General features: G+C 43.8%; 1 protein-coding gene across 1 annotated transcript in view; it reads left to right on the plus strand.

The window, feature by feature from the left end:
* The window catches only part of LAMC1 (laminin subunit gamma 1), a 122,300-nt gene that overhangs the window by 74,595 nt on the left and 32,445 nt on the right, over window positions 1–15,260 (plus strand). The window contains 11 exon segments of the mRNA NM_001271715.1: window positions 759–985; window positions 988–1,062; window positions 5,883–6,013; window positions 8,277–8,443; window positions 11,372–11,560; window positions 12,387–12,504; window positions 12,875–12,973; window positions 13,065–13,201; window positions 13,868–13,990; window positions 14,082–14,271; window positions 14,578–14,690. Of these exon segments, the coding sequence (NP_001258644.1) occupies window positions 759–985; window positions 988–1,062; window positions 5,883–6,013; window positions 8,277–8,443; window positions 11,372–11,560; window positions 12,387–12,504; window positions 12,875–12,973; window positions 13,065–13,201; window positions 13,868–13,990; window positions 14,082–14,271; window positions 14,578–14,690 (1,569 nt within the window).

The following is a 15,260-nucleotide window of genomic DNA, read 5'->3' on the forward strand; positions in this document are numbered from 1 at the left end:
AAACCCAAGGCACAGCAGTGACAAGGCAGAGTCCTTTGCCGGGGTCACCAGGGAACTCCCTGAACACAGCTTCTAGGAACTGCCTTTCTCATGTCTCTCTCTCTCTTTTTGGTCATCTGTTTGTTCAGCTACTGGAGGAATTTTTTCTTCTTTCCTATTCTACTCGCTACCCCATCTCTCTATCACTGTACTTAACTCTCTCGAATTTCTTTTTACCTGATGCATTAGTGGGATGGTGCTGCTGATATTCTTCCTGCATCAAGGCGTAACATTACAATTAATAAAGAAGGAGCTTTTGAACATTTTGAAAGTACCCAGAAGACCCATTTAGAAAACCAGCAGATATTTTCTATCCTTTGAGTAAACAAGCTTTTGCAGAAGCACCAGAATTTAAGAATAAACACATTTGTGCATTCACTTATGTTTTTGTCCAACAGTATATGTACATAATATATGCTACTGTTTTTCATGGTAAACAAAATTTCAACAACACGCATCATAAACAGGCTGTTATGCGCCAACTTATGAGTCCAGCTATACCTTGTCATTTCTGTGGGAAAACAAACACTGTTTGCTGGCTTAGAATAGCCTAGTGGGTATGTCCCATGTGTTGTGTGTTCTGGAACCTTTTTGGTCTAGTGCGCACAGGGTGGCTTGTATCTTTTTCCTTTGTCAAGTTTCAAAGCAAAGTGGGAAGAGCGGGAGTTTCTTTTGCTTCATACCAGTGACTTATGAATTTCAGTGTGTTTGTCCCACAGGAAAAGCTTTTGACATCACGTATGTGCGCCTCAAGTTCCACACCAGCCGCCCAGAGAGCTTCGCCATTTACAAGCGCACGAGGGAAGACGGGCCCTGGATCCCGTACCAGTACTACAGCGGCTCCTGCGAGAACACCTACTCGAAGGCAAACCGCGGCTTCATCAGGACAGGAGGGGACGAGCAGCAGGCCCTGTGCACGGATGAATTCAGTGACATTTCTCCTCTCACGGGGGCAACGTGGCCTTTTCGACCCTGGAAGGACGGCCCAGCGCCTACAACTTTGACAATAGCCCTGTGCTGCAGGTAGGCACCCAGAGGCTGGCTCGGTAGCCGGCTCGTTCTTCCACAAGCAGGATGCAGGAAGGTCACTGTCAATTCTGAAGGAAGGGCTCGGAATAGCACCTACTCCAGCAAGACAGACGGCTGGATTTTATTCTGCCTTCCTGGGTACTCTTAGTAAGTGAAGGAAAATAGCTTTGGTCCTGCTGCCCAGGTGATGTTTTTCTTATGCTTTTATGCACTTGCACATGTATCTGGGATGTACAGATGGATGCACAACGGATGTACCCATTTTTTAAAATGTTGAACAATTTTGACTTGACTCTCTGTACATGCAGTAGAAACATTTTGCTTCTGACCTTCCTTTGAAGAGGATTTTTGAATGAATCTACCCAGTTTTGTCATAAATTTTTTTTTTACCTCTTCTTTGGTTTGGCAAAATAAAAACTTTTTTAATATTAGCAAGAAGGAACAATTGGAGCAAGCTATTTAAGAACTCCAGCTTCCTTCGTTATTGTGGAAGGAGATTTTGGTTGGGTGTGTCTGGCCCCATTGCCAGTCATTGAGAAAACTCTTCGTCACCTAAAAGCACTGGTATTTGCGACGAGATATGCGTTTAGGTCCTCCTGGTTATAGCGCTTAAGGATGGCAAGAGAATTAAAGATTTCTTTTTTTCATGAATTCCATGTGCATATTCCTTATGTGCCATGGTTTGGAATCTTGCTGTATTCCTTAGTTGTCTGTGACCTTTCCTTATGTTCTTGCTGCTTGATTTTGGAGAGACTTGGTGAGTCTCATGCTATTCTGAGGATGTTATCACAGAATTGGAGATGCCCCTGTCTCGTGGTTGACGTTGACATCTGAATGGTGGCAGCCTGTATTAATTCACTGCAACAGGAAAAACTGGACGTGGGTTTGCAAGTGTTGTGTACATCTTATGGAAAGTCGTTGTGACTTCTAAGTAGGAATCCCCCTGTTTTTCTGGGATCTCTGCCTTTATATCCTCTCTCTCTTTCCCTTTGGAACTTGTTATGTGCAAGGACACTTTGTCTAACTGGGCTGTGTAGCTGTAGACAGTGGCAAAAGATGAGAATGTATTCTCTTTGGGTCCAGTTATTTCTATCCTTCTGTTGTATTCCTGTACTTTGCTGGGAGGTCATAAATCTTGATTTTGGTAAACTCCAAGGGTTGTGGTGAGCAGTGAGTATGTTTTCAGAGGCCTTTTAGAAAAAAATTTCTTTCAATGGCAGTGAGATATTAAAAAGGGGGGGGGCAGAGGGGAATGCCCTGGTGGTCTGGTGGTTAGGACTTGGTGCTTTCACCACTGTGGCCTGGGTTCAGTCCCTGGTCTGGGAACAGAGATCCCACATCAAGCTGCTGCACGCTGCAGCCAAATAAAAAAACATGGCAGAAAGAATAACCAGCTTTGGTAAGTGAAGAAGCAGGAGATGCATTGCCTAGGGGAGAAGGAGCTACAAACGCTGTTTAAGTTGATTACTTAGCACACATTTTTTAGCTTTAATTTGTCCTATATAAACTCTTGTATTTATAGCCTGGGGAGGGAACAGTGTCGTCAGTAGGAAAAAGAAGTGAGGTGATGTTGTGACGGTGGTTTTCTGGCACATTTGCTGACCACATGCCTTGTCAGCCTGTCCTGAAGCAGTTCCCCCAGCCATAGGAAATCTGATGTTTGTTACTCTTCATTCCACAGACACTCATGAGACTACATGTGGCAGAAGGCTGTGAGCATCTGCCACAGATTTGGTCAGTTGGTATCACTGTGCAAAAGCATTAATTATGTATCTCTGGATATAAGAGCTCTGGCTCTGATGCATGATTGCCAAGGAGGCTTAACTGATTTGACTTACAGCCAATCGCACAATGAGAAGAGAGACAGTTGGCTTCTGTCTTCATTGCTCCCTGTGCCTCCCTTTAAAAGTCGTGATCTGCTGGATTGGGAGAGGGATTCCATGCATGTGAATATTACTAAGCATGTAGTGATTTATAATAATAATTAGCATGTATCATAGCATTTATTATAACGTGCCATAATGTGATAAGCATTGTTCAAAGCCCTTTAGATATATTAGATATATTAACACATTTAATCCTACTAATAACTCCATAAGGTAGATACTTTGCCTTTTTTCTTTTTTTTTTAGGGGCCTCACCTGTGGCATATGGAAGGTCCCAGCCTAGGGGTTGAATCGTCAGAACTGCAGCTGCTCCCTATACCACAGCCACAGCAACATGGCATCCGAGCCCTGTCTGTGACCTGCACCACAGCTCACAGCAGTGCCATATCCTTGACCTACCGAGCGATGCCAGGGATCAAACCTGTGTCCGCATGGATACTGGGGTTCGTTTTCATGGTACCACAACAGGAACTCCCAGGTAGATGCTTTTCTTATCTCCATTTTACAGATGAGGAATCAGAGGCCCAGAAGCAAAAAAATTGCTTATTCCAAATCACACAGTTTTAAGTGATAGAACTGGTATCCAAAACCCAGGAAGTCTTGACTTCAGTGTCTGTTCTTTTTAAGCTGCCCATTATGAGAAAAAGGCTTAGTTCAGCCCTTGAGAAGCTTTTATTCAAGGAGAGCTGTGATAAAGATGAAGCCTGCAGAAGATATAATAAGCATTAAACACAGAGATATGTTTAGCTATTTACATTACACACAACTGACAGATTCCTGACATTGTGGCCGTGAGTGGGAGTTGTTATTGGAACTCCAAGTTTGGATATGGTGAAATCATCTTCTCTTCTTTCTAATTATACGTGGAGGCTTCATGGCGATCTCTGTGTTGTTCTCTAGGTCAGGTGGTTGGCGTGATGTGACCTGGGATTCTTAGACAGGGAATGTGCCCCCCAGTCCCACGTGAAGCCTTCTGGAAACATAGATGCCTGCAGCTCTGCACTTGCTTATTCTCTGCAGATGACTCTGATACGCAGTCCCAGAAGAGGACTTAAAGTGGACGTGGGATCTTTGGGTGGTTGCATGTACTAGACTATTCTAAAACTTAATGATTTTGAACAACCGTGATTTATTATTTCTCATAATCCTGTGTTGGGCTGGGCTTGCTCCCCGGCAGGTTAGTTGGGAGCTGGGTTTTTCTCCTTCTGTGGTCTTGACTTCTCAGGGAGGCTACACTAGGCTTCTTCATGTGATGGTGGAAGTATTTCAGGAGGGGAAGTCCCAGTGCACACCTACTTATCACACCTCTGTTTGTGTCACAATTGCTGATGTCTCCTTGGCCAAAGCACGTCACACGCCCAAGCCTAGAATCAGCGTGGAAAGGGACTCCCCAGGCTGTGGACACTGCCAGACATGATTCACTGGGATCATTATAATTGCTACAGGTGTAAACGTCTGACTAAAATTAGCTCAGTGAAAGGGCATTTATTGTAAGTGCTTAAACCTCATAAAACCTAGGGGAAAACTGCACAACCTTCATTCCTGCCTTCTCTCCTTGTGGTATACTTACCAACTCGACCAGTTGTATTTTCTGCAAATGTGTTCATTTGCTCCGCAAATGTGATGGGAGCACCAACTATATGCTCAGCACTGTTGAAACCTCAGTGAACCAAACAAAATTCCCTCCCTGTGGGGCTTATAATCTGATGGTGGTGGTGGCAGCAGCCAGGTGGGGGGGGGGTGATGATAGAAACAGGCAATCTGAATAAAACAGGGAAGGGAAATAGGGAGTTTGGAGGTGGCAGTTTTACCTAGGGTGGCTGGGGGAGGTCTCATTAGAAGTGACATCACGGGAAGGGGGCAAGACAGAGAGCACTTCTGATTGGTTCAGACCAGTGCGGTGATTCGTTGGCTTGTGCTTGGATGAGTCTCCCAGTTCTGCCAGTGGCGGGGAGGGCGGGAGAGGGGGGTGATAAGGAATGGGCAGGAGGAGGCAGTGCCCAGCATGTCTGATACAGCTGTGGTGCTGCGTGAGCTTTGTGCTGGCTTCTCTCTCGCTCTTTTTTAGATTTTTTAAAAAATTAATGTCTGGTTGGTTTACATTGTTGGGCCAGTTTCTGCTGTACAGCAAAGTGACCCAGTCATATTCATACATACACACACACACACACACACACACACACACACACACACACACACACGCTTTTTCTCATATCATCCCCCCATCATGGTCTATACCAAGAGACGGGACATAGTTCTGTGTGCAGGACCTCATTGCTTATCCATTCTGGGTGTAATAGTTTGCATCTAACCCCAGACTCCCAGTCCATCCCACTCCCTCCCCTCCCCCTTGGCAACCATAAGCCTGTTCTCTATGTCTGAGACTGTTTCTGTTTGTAGATAGGGTCATTTGTGCCATATTTTAGATCCGACATGTAGGTAATATCTCATGGTATTTGTCTTCCTCTTGACTTGGTTCACTTAATAGGAGAATCTCCAGTTGCATCCGTGTTGCTGCAGATGGCATTATGTGCTGGCTTCTCTTAACAGGAGAGGGTACAGGGTGTGGGTACAGGGTGAAGAGATGCAGTATGTGTATTGATTACCTAATGTATGCTAAGCATTGAAAGGTGTGCTTCATCTAAGCTTCTCTGCAGCCTTGTGAGGAAACTATTAATTATATTAATTAATATTAATTATTCCTGCCTTGGGGGACTCTGAGTGGTAAACTAACAACTTAGACCAAAGAAAGGAAGACTCAAGGAGAAAAATATCAGGAAATTAAAAGAGTCTTTGAGAATTATAATAGATTTAATGCCAAAAAAGGATATGTGACCAGCTGGATGAACTGTTTAGGTTTTTGTCACACTGTGTCTCTCCTCTTCAGTGCCTTTACTTATCTTTTCCTGTGTTTTTGTTTTCTGACAGGAGTGGGTAACTGCCACTGACATCAGAGTAACTCTTAATCGCCTGAACACTTTTGGAGATGAAGTGTTTAATGACCCCAAAGTTCTCAAATCCTATTACTATGCAATCTCCGATTTTGCTGTGGGTGGTAGGTGAGTAAGCCATTAAATAACCTTGAAAGTGATTAGTTGGAGCTTTGGCGTGGAAGTGAGTGTAGCAACTTGTTTCCAGTGATATTAGTAACGTTGTCAGGTCTCCTTATCCTGGAAACAGAGTGATTCGTTTTTCGAAAACCTTGTCAGATCAACACAGTAGTGAATTCGTACTGAGCATTTAAGCGCAAAGTTCAGTGGTAGGCCCAGTGAAGCTACTGAGGAAGCGTAACACTGACGTTCACCTGCTGAGAAGGACCTGACTTTCTGGGATCCTGCAGGTGAACAGGACAGCAAGGTATGAACATGTGAAACAGTAGATGCTAGTACAGGCACACATTTTAGCGAAAAAGATGCCCTGTGTCAGGGAATGCTTACAAGACTGTCAGGCTGGAGAGGCAAGTGAAATCTAAGCTGGGCCTTAAAGAATAGGTGGAGTTTATATAAGGAGGGAGGATGGGGCTTGGCTGTGGGGGGATGGACATGTCATGAGCGAAACTTGGAAGAGTTGAAAGAGTCTCAAGCTTTTTGACTTAAGGAAAATCTTATGTGAATGTGTAGGGTTGTAAACCAGAGAGAGATTCTGGATGTTGGAGACCAGCCGGGCCAAGAATCTTGGACTTAACCTCCCTTTGTATTAGACTGTGAGGTCTCAAGAGCAGAAATACTATTTTTGCACACAGTGTTCCTGATGCTTAGTGCAAGGTGGTGGAACCTGTAACCAGTGAAACATCATAGATGTTTTCAAATAGAACGGTGGCATCAAAGCAGTGGGTTGGGAAGATTAGCTGCAGGCAAGGTACAAGTAGGATATGATGGAGAGAATTTATATGCCTGATATGGTGCTGTCATCTAGGTATTAGGGGACAAATACCTGACACTGGGGTGGTGACAGTAGAATGGGAAAGGAGCATTTAAGTGCATCTTGTGAAGGAAGAATGATCAGGATTTTAGTTGCAGATGACGTGGAAGGTTTAGTGATGAGAATAGTAGTACCATTAACAAGGTAAATGGAGACGATGAGCTCCTTTGGGGAGATGATAAGTTTAGTTGCAGAAGGTAAAGTTTTAGGTCGTGGAGGACATCTCCATTCGTGCAGCAGCCAAGGACAGGTGCTTGGGAGAAAGAGATGAGCCAGAGAAGTAAATGTGGGATCCATGCTGGTGCGCTGTCAGCGTGTCAGTTGTGGTGGTAGAATGATTGCTGTGTCTGCCGCAGCAAGTGAGAGGAGGGCAGTGCACCAGAGCGTGTGCAGCATTCATGGGGATTTCAGGGAGTCCTTAGTTTGTGGTAGTGCCCACATCCAGCAGATCCTTCAAGGAGTCTCACCCCAAACAACCCGAGGGAATATCAGTCTCCCAGAGATCCATCTGGTGGTGTGGTATGTCTCTCACTGCCTTCAATCAGGGTTCTTTAAAATCATCATGGCAGGTATCAGCTGACACTGCCTTGTTATACACCCACTGGTCCTGGGCACGTAAACATAGTAACCTCTTCATCTTCTCAGTAACCCTGAGAAATAGTTTATCATCGCCCCTGTTTTACAGATAAGGCACAGAGGTTAAGTTACATTGGTAAGTCACAGGGCAGGGTTTCAAATCCAGGCAGCCTAGCCATCTTATCTTCTTCTTCTTCTTTCTTCCTTCCTTCCTTCCTTCCTTCTTTTGGCTTTTTAGGGCTGCACCCATGGCATATGGAAGTTCCCAGGCTAGGGGTCTAATCGGAACTATAGCTGCCAGCCTGTGCCACAGCCACAGCAACGTGGGATCCGAGCCGTGTCTATGAGCTACACCACAGCTCACAGCAATGCCGGATCCTTAACCCACTGAGCAAGGCCAGGGATCGAACCCGCAACCTCATGGTTCCTAGTCGGATTCGTTTCCACTGCGCCGCGATGGGAACTCCCTGGCCATGCTTTTCTTAACCACTGCACTTGGCTGCCACTTGAGACACGCACGTGTCGCTTCAGGAAACGGTCCTACAGATGTCCTCAGAAATTGTTGAGGACTTTCTTCTCCTGTCCGGTCAATGCCCCATTCCCTCCTAAATAAAGCTACCTTGTTCTTGTCTTCTTTACTTTTTCTTTATATCTGGAGACACACAGCCCTTACACATCTTGCTCAGTTCCTCAGCTAACCGTTTTGAATGGTAAACTCAGACACATGCCGAGGTTGATCTTAGTTCTCTGTGGATATCCTTTGGCTGCGTTCGTCTGGGGGCTCTCTAGCTGTTTCATCCTTTTGAGCATCTGCTCTCTTCTCAGGTGTAAATGTAACGGACATGCAAGCGAGTGCGTGAAGAACGAATTTGACAAGCTGGTGTGTAACTGCAAACACAACACTTACGGTGTAGACTGTGAAAAGTGTCTTCCTTTCTTCAACGACCGGCCGTGGAGGCGGGCGACTGCCGAGAGCGCCAGCGAATGCCTGCGTGAGTGCCCCCCGGGTGTCCCCGTCTGTTAAATTGTCTCAAGGACTTGCAGAGGTGGGAGAAGGGATGGGGGACTTCCTTTGATTCCTCCGCGAATCAAGGAAAAGTTGGGAAGGCAGTGCTCTTTCCATAATCTGAGCACCTAAGACGATAAGTTGTATGCACGTCAAAGGAAAATCCGATGCGGGCCGTTGGCCGGAAACATAAGCTGTGCTGGTTTTACGTTTCCTTCCTGAACACACGTAGCAGGACGGGAGCAGTATCTCCAAGCTGTGGCCTTGTGTGCAGCTCTGAATGCTGGTCCAGTGTAGCCCACTCCCAAAGATGGTTTCTCTAGTCTTGTCTCTGTTACCTTTTAAGTAGTCTTCCTACTGATGCTCCTTTACTCAAGCAGCCAGGGTTATTGATCAACACGTGTCAGGTGTGACACGTTCTAGACGAAGACTGCCAGTCGCAAGAGTATTTATCAGGAGTTCCCATTGCGGCTCAACAGGTTATGGACCCAACGTTGTCTCTGTGAGGATGTAGGTTTGATCCCTGGCCAGGCTCAGTGGGTTAAGAATCTGCTGTGGCCATGGCTGTGGTGTAGACCTCAGCTACCCCTGGCCCGGGAACTTCCATAGGCCAAAAGAAAAAAAAAAGATTACTTAGCAAAATTATCTTTTCTTTACCTCACTAAAGAGCACAATGGGGAAAATTTCCCCACTTCCCTCATGCAGAGGTGGTTGGCTTTGGGAAGAAGAGTAGATCCTAATATTCTTAGGAAAAGGGAAGATGAAAAAGATTATACCTTGTTTATTCCTTCATGTCTTGGTTGATTTTGAAGAGATAGAGAAAAGAATCTCAGAAGAAAAATCATGAAACTGTGTCATCACGATTTGTCAAGGACTTTAAAACTTTTAGAGCAGTTATAATTTTCTTAGGTCCAAATAAATATTCCTTATTATAATGTCTTGGTAATAAAGAGAAGAAGAAGGACAACATTCTGAACTTTCAGGAATTATCGGCAGAAACCTTGAGCAAGGACCAATGTTGTGACTCACAACTTTTTCCATTAGCTACAGCGGATTGTCTTACCTTATCTTTTCTCAGCAAACTCCTGATTTCCAAATGCATTTTATAGCCGCCTCTGGCATTCTTAATCACTTGAACCTCTCTAGTTCTTTTCCTGACCCGTAATATCCTTGTTGGAAGTGACGTGATAAAGGCTGATAAAAGAGAAGTGAAATCCTCCTAAGAGGTGACATTTAAATAAATTTACGCATGTGTTTGAAAAGTAATCTGCCTAATGACGTCATAATTTGAGTCTCTCCAGGGGCATTATGAGAAAATCAGGTGTAGCATTATTGCCAGCTTCTCCTTAGCAGATAAGTTGGGGACAGTAGGTAGCAGACGTTGATAAGGAGCTACGTCAGGTTGTTTTCCTCTTTGGTCCTTCAGTGTCATGACCCCTCAAAGAATGAAGTTTTTGGAGGTGTGATTGTACTCGTCTTGTCAGGGTGCTGGCACCAGGGAAGAGAAATGACAGCCGCCTTCTCTTACCAGCTGGCAATGAGGCGGCCCCCATGTCCACTTTAGTGATGGATTAGGACAGTGTAGACGTGGGGGTTGTTCTGCCTCATAGTCTCCAAGCACCAGGATGCTTGGATGTGAAGCAACTGCAGGATAAATCTAGGGAGGCTTGAGGGAAGAGAAGGAGCTACTGAGGAAAGGAAAGGGAGCTTTCACAGTTACTTAACTCAGCTCGGGTTCTTGATGTCGTGATTCAAATTTCTAGAAAGTTCTCAAGTATAATTCTATAAAAGAAGTGACAGTAAAGAAAGGGAGGAGAAAAAACAGGTACATTCAAATATTTTTAAAAACGACTTCCTGCTCTATCTGAAATCAAATAAAATTTTATTCCATGTTCAAAATACTGTCTGTATTTGGGGGCAGAATCAAAAATTTGGAGAAAATCATCTTAATGTAGATATAATAAGGATTTTCAATGACTGCAGATACTTGTTCTTAACATCTGGTTGTGCCCCCATAGGGAATCTATTTACTGACCACAGGAGCCATTTGGCCCTGTGGCTTCCCAGTAGATGGACGCATCTAGCGCATCTAGATTTCTCTTCAGTTCTGCCTCCGTCTACAGAGGTACCGATTTTAGCCCACATGTCTCAGATCACCCCAGTCTGGGTATGCAAGTAATCTGGCATCTTGAAAGTTAGAATCTAATATATTGAGTTGTCTGAGCCGTGAAAAGTTAAGGTAAATTGAAGCCTGTGATTGGCCCCTTGTGATTGGACTTAGTATTAGAGTAAAGGCTCAAGACTCAGAGAAATTGTAATTGGACTTGGCTTTTACTTGTATATGTACACCTATCTGGAGATTCCTTTCTCCGTAGAGGATTACTTATATTTTACGATGGTGCTATTTTTGATAAGAATGACCATTTCTTAGTATGCAGATAACCTGGCTGTGTAAATCCCTTATTGACAGACATAGTGGTTTTTTGGGTTTTTTTTTTTGTCTTTTGTCTTTTTAAGGCCTCACCTGAGGCACGTGGAGGTTCCCAGGCTAGGGGTCTAATCAGAGTTATGGCCGCTGGCCTACACCAGAGCCACAGCAATGCTAGATCCGAGCCGTGTCTGCGACCTACACCACAGCTCACGGCAACTCCAGATCCTTAACCCACTGAGTGACGCCAGGGATCAAACCTGCAACCTCAGGGTTCCTAGTCAGATTCGTTTCCGCTGCGCCATGTCAGGAACGCCCTGTTTTTTGTTTTTTAATGAACAGTACCTCTGGTGGTCTTTCTTATTCTCCCACCACCTGTCTGACACAGAGATGTGGGGGATTACGGGTTTGGTTTTCCTTGAATCTTTTAAAATGCTATTTATAGAGAAATATGGATCTGATCTAACTCGCTGTTTTGGCCAACAGCCTGTGACTGCAATGGCCGATCGCAGGAGTGCTACTTTGACCCTGAACTCTACCGTTCCACGGGCCACGGTGGCCACTGTACCAACTGCCAGGATAACACGGATGGCCCCAACTGCGAGAGGTGCCGGGAGAATTACTTCCGCCTTGGGAACAGGGAGGCCTGCTCTCCCTGCCACTGTAGTCCTGTTGGTAAGTGACGGGGAGGCTCTGGCTTTTACCCTGACGGACTGGAAGACGAAATAAGTGTTCCCTGTGCCCCCAGAAAATAAGGCGTCGTTTCCTAGGGATTCGCAAAGGTTAAATAAGGAGGAGGGTACACTGTTGTACCGTACAAATGATTCAGGATCTGCCTCCACTCTCTCTAAGCAGGTTGAGCTTTCAGATGATTTTCTGGTGTGTATAAAAGTGTGGGGTTGGCCTGAGTAATGGTTTTGTAAATAATTAGCAACGAGATCGTAGAGATCATTTGAACTTTGATTGTAAAAAAGCTTAGCCGCTTCGTGAATCCTTCCTTGTTAATGATTTTGTTTAGTCTAACCTCCTTGGAGGGCTGAACTTTTTCAGCATGTTGGTATTTGTTCAGAGAAGCAGAGCGCTCTTAGCCTGGTCTCCTTTATCAAGAGTTGGAACTTTATTTTTGTTATTCGTGCCTGTATATCCTTAAATTCTAGACACGGGCCATAAGGAGCCTGTGCTTATTCAGAGACTAGGGACTGATTTTGTGTGTGGCTTATCATTGGGTAGAGTGATCTGTTAGTGTTTTTCTACAACTGCCAAGTAGATTCATTTTAGAGTGTATGTCTGGAAAGTTTAAATGTGATTGTTTAGAGGGGTATGATTTTGAGAGAGTTCTGATTCGAAATTTGGTCTTTATTCTCTTGGTAATCATTTAGTTATTGAAAGCCAATGTACATACTGTTTTTTAGGCATTGTTTTTAGTTACCACTTTTCTTTCTTTGAGACATTAATTTTGCTTACACATCTGGTGGTTGACAAGGAGCACTTTAAATTTCAGGTTCTCTCAGCACACAGTGTGACAGCTACGGCCGATGTAGCTGTAAGCCAGGAGTGATGGGGGACAAGTGTGACCGTTGCCAGCCTGGGTACCATTCTCTCACTGAGGCTGGATGCAGGTGAGATTTTTTTGAAGGAAGCAGAACCCCCCTTAAAAGGTAGTCGATTCTTCATACTAGATCTTATGGCTTATCAACAGCAGTTTAAACATTGAGCCCTGCAATAATTGTCATCAAGATTTAAGGCTTCTAACTGTAACGATGATCCAACATTGTCTCGTACAGAGATTAAGCAGAGTCTTCAATGTCTAAATGCGATGGGTATCCTTGATTGAAACCGAATCCAACTATAAAAGTGACTGTAGGATTCACTTTTTATGTATTCCTTTTTTAAAAGGTCTAATAACATGGAAAACGAAAATTGACTTTGAGCAGAATTTCTTTATCCTTTCTCTTATTTCATGGTTTTACTCCATTCTCCATCCAATAGGCCATGCTCTTGTAATCCTTCTGGCAGCACAGATGAATGTAATGTTGAAACAGGAAGATGTGTTTGCAAAGACAATGTCGAAGGCTTCAATTGTGAGAGGTATCGGATTCTTTCTTTAGTTTTATCCTGTCTTCTCGGTTTTCATATTTCAAATACAAAAAATAGCTGATTGTATCTTAATCTCTTTCAGATGCAAACCTGGATTTTTTAACCTGGAATCATCTAATCCTAGGGGTTGCACACCCTGCTTCTGCTTTGGGCATTCCTCTGTCTGTACAAATGCTCTTGGCTACAGTGTTTATTCTATAACGTCCACCTTTCAGATTGGTAAAGTAGACCTTTCCTCTGGCCCCTAGAATTGTGAGATTAGACTTACAGTATTAAAAAAAAAATTTAGTAGCTCTTGGGAGCTCCTGTTGTGGTGGAGCAGAAATGAATCCGACTAGTATCCGTGAGGACGGAGGTTCGAGCCCTGGCCTTGCTCAGTGGGTCGGGGATCCGGTATTGCCGTGAGCTGTGGTGTAGGTCGCAGATGCAGCTCAGATCCAGTGTTGCTGTGGCTGTGGTGTAGGCCGGCAGCTGTAGCTCCGATTCGACTACTAGCCTGGGAACTTCCATATGCTGCAGGTGTGGCCCTAAAAAACAAACGAACAAAAAAACAAAAAAAAAAAAAAAGAAAGAAAAATGTAACTCTTTGATGAGTTTTCCATGGTATCAGCACTTTACCAATGATTTTTGTTTGGCTTTTTAATTAAATGAAGACATATATAAGTGGTTTTAGAAGGTACCAAAGTACCGAGAAATGAATGTTATATAAAATAAAAGCAAAATATAGCTTAAGGGATATAACATATATATATATATGCTGTTGTGGCCTCCATTTATTCAAAAACTTTTATTGATTACTTTCTATATAGTTTGTGGTATATAAAGAACCCGAATTCAGGGTGTTTACAAGATAACGGCCCTTGTGCTTTCATCCTCTGCTTGCAGATGAGGATGGGTGGCGAGCAGAACAAAGGGATGGCTCTGAAGCATCACTCGAGTGGTCCTCTGAGAGGCAGGATATCGCCGTCATCTCAGATAGCTACTTTCCTAGGTACTTCATTGCTCCTGGTAAGTAAGGCTCGGAAGCGGTCTGGCTTGTTGTGTGCTCCTGTTTATTCGTCCTCTCACGTTCTTGCTCTCCCTTGTGTCTGCTTTCCAGCAAAATTCTTGGGCAAGCAGGTGTTGAGCTATGGTCAGAACCTCTCCTTCTCCTTTCGCGTGGACAGGCGAGACACTCGCCTGTCTGCAGAAGATCTGGTGCTAGAGGGAGCTGGCTTAAGAGTGGCTGTGCCCTTGATCGCTCAGGGCAATTCCTATCCCAGTGAGACCACTGTGAAATACGTCTTCAGGTAAGACAGTTTTGTTTGTAAAATATGACTTGACCACAATTCTAGAAGTGGTTTCTTTATCTAAGCTCATCAGGCTTCAAGGTATGTATTGAAGACAAACCTCTGGGCTCTCAAGGTGACTTTGCAAAAGGGAAGCTTCCCTTTGTGTACCTGGACCCTTTCCAGTTGTGCTGTCAACAGACTCATTTCTGACTGGTTAGATTGGCAGAGCAATGCATTGCGGGTGGCATAAGTGAATAAGAAGAGCTTTCTCAGCACCCAGAATTGTCCTTACAGAGGTTAATGTGCCTCTTCCTTTTTCTCTAGGCTCCACGAAGCAACAGATTACCCTTGGAGGCCTACTCTTACCCCTTTTGAATTTCAGAAACTCCTAAACAATTTGACCTCTCTCAAGATCCGTGGGACATACAGTGAAAGAAGTAAGTTATAATTTAAAGAGACTCGTTGAAGAAGGTAATTAGGTAGAGGGATCCATAATCAAAAGTTTACCTTGAAAGTCCTAATACTATAACACTGATCCCAAAGAAGTGGTATAAACTTCCTCATTACACGTAATTGTGTAAGAAAATAATGTATTTTAAAGTACTTTTAAGGACCTGGAGAAAATTAGCCAAAATTAGTCAATAGTATTCTTTCATAATGACTAAGCCTGTTGAAGTTGCATTATATATAATTAGATTCTTCTGAGAACCTCAAATATAATTCTACTGGCTCATGGCACTTAACCTTCACTTCTTTTTATTTCTTGCTGTGTAATTATCAAGCCCTTTTAACTAAATTGGCTAAATTATGAAAAGTTAAAAATTACTGATTGAGCATTTGTTATCATTTTAGATAAACAAAGCTGTTTTTAAGTGTGCCTGTAAAATTTTTTTCCTCTAAATTTTTTTTTAATGAGGACTTGTTTCTGTAGGAAGGTAAAGCCTTCTGGGGAATAGGAATCAGAGTGGTGGTATGGTGTTGGAAGTGGCATCAGCAGTTTGGATGAT

Source organism: Sus scrofa, chromosome 9 (assembly GCF_000003025.6).
Source record: "Sus scrofa isolate TJ Tabasco breed Duroc chromosome 9, Sscrofa11.1, whole genome shotgun sequence".
NCBI classification, from domain to species: Eukaryota; Metazoa; Chordata; class Mammalia; order Artiodactyla; family Suidae; genus Sus; species Sus scrofa.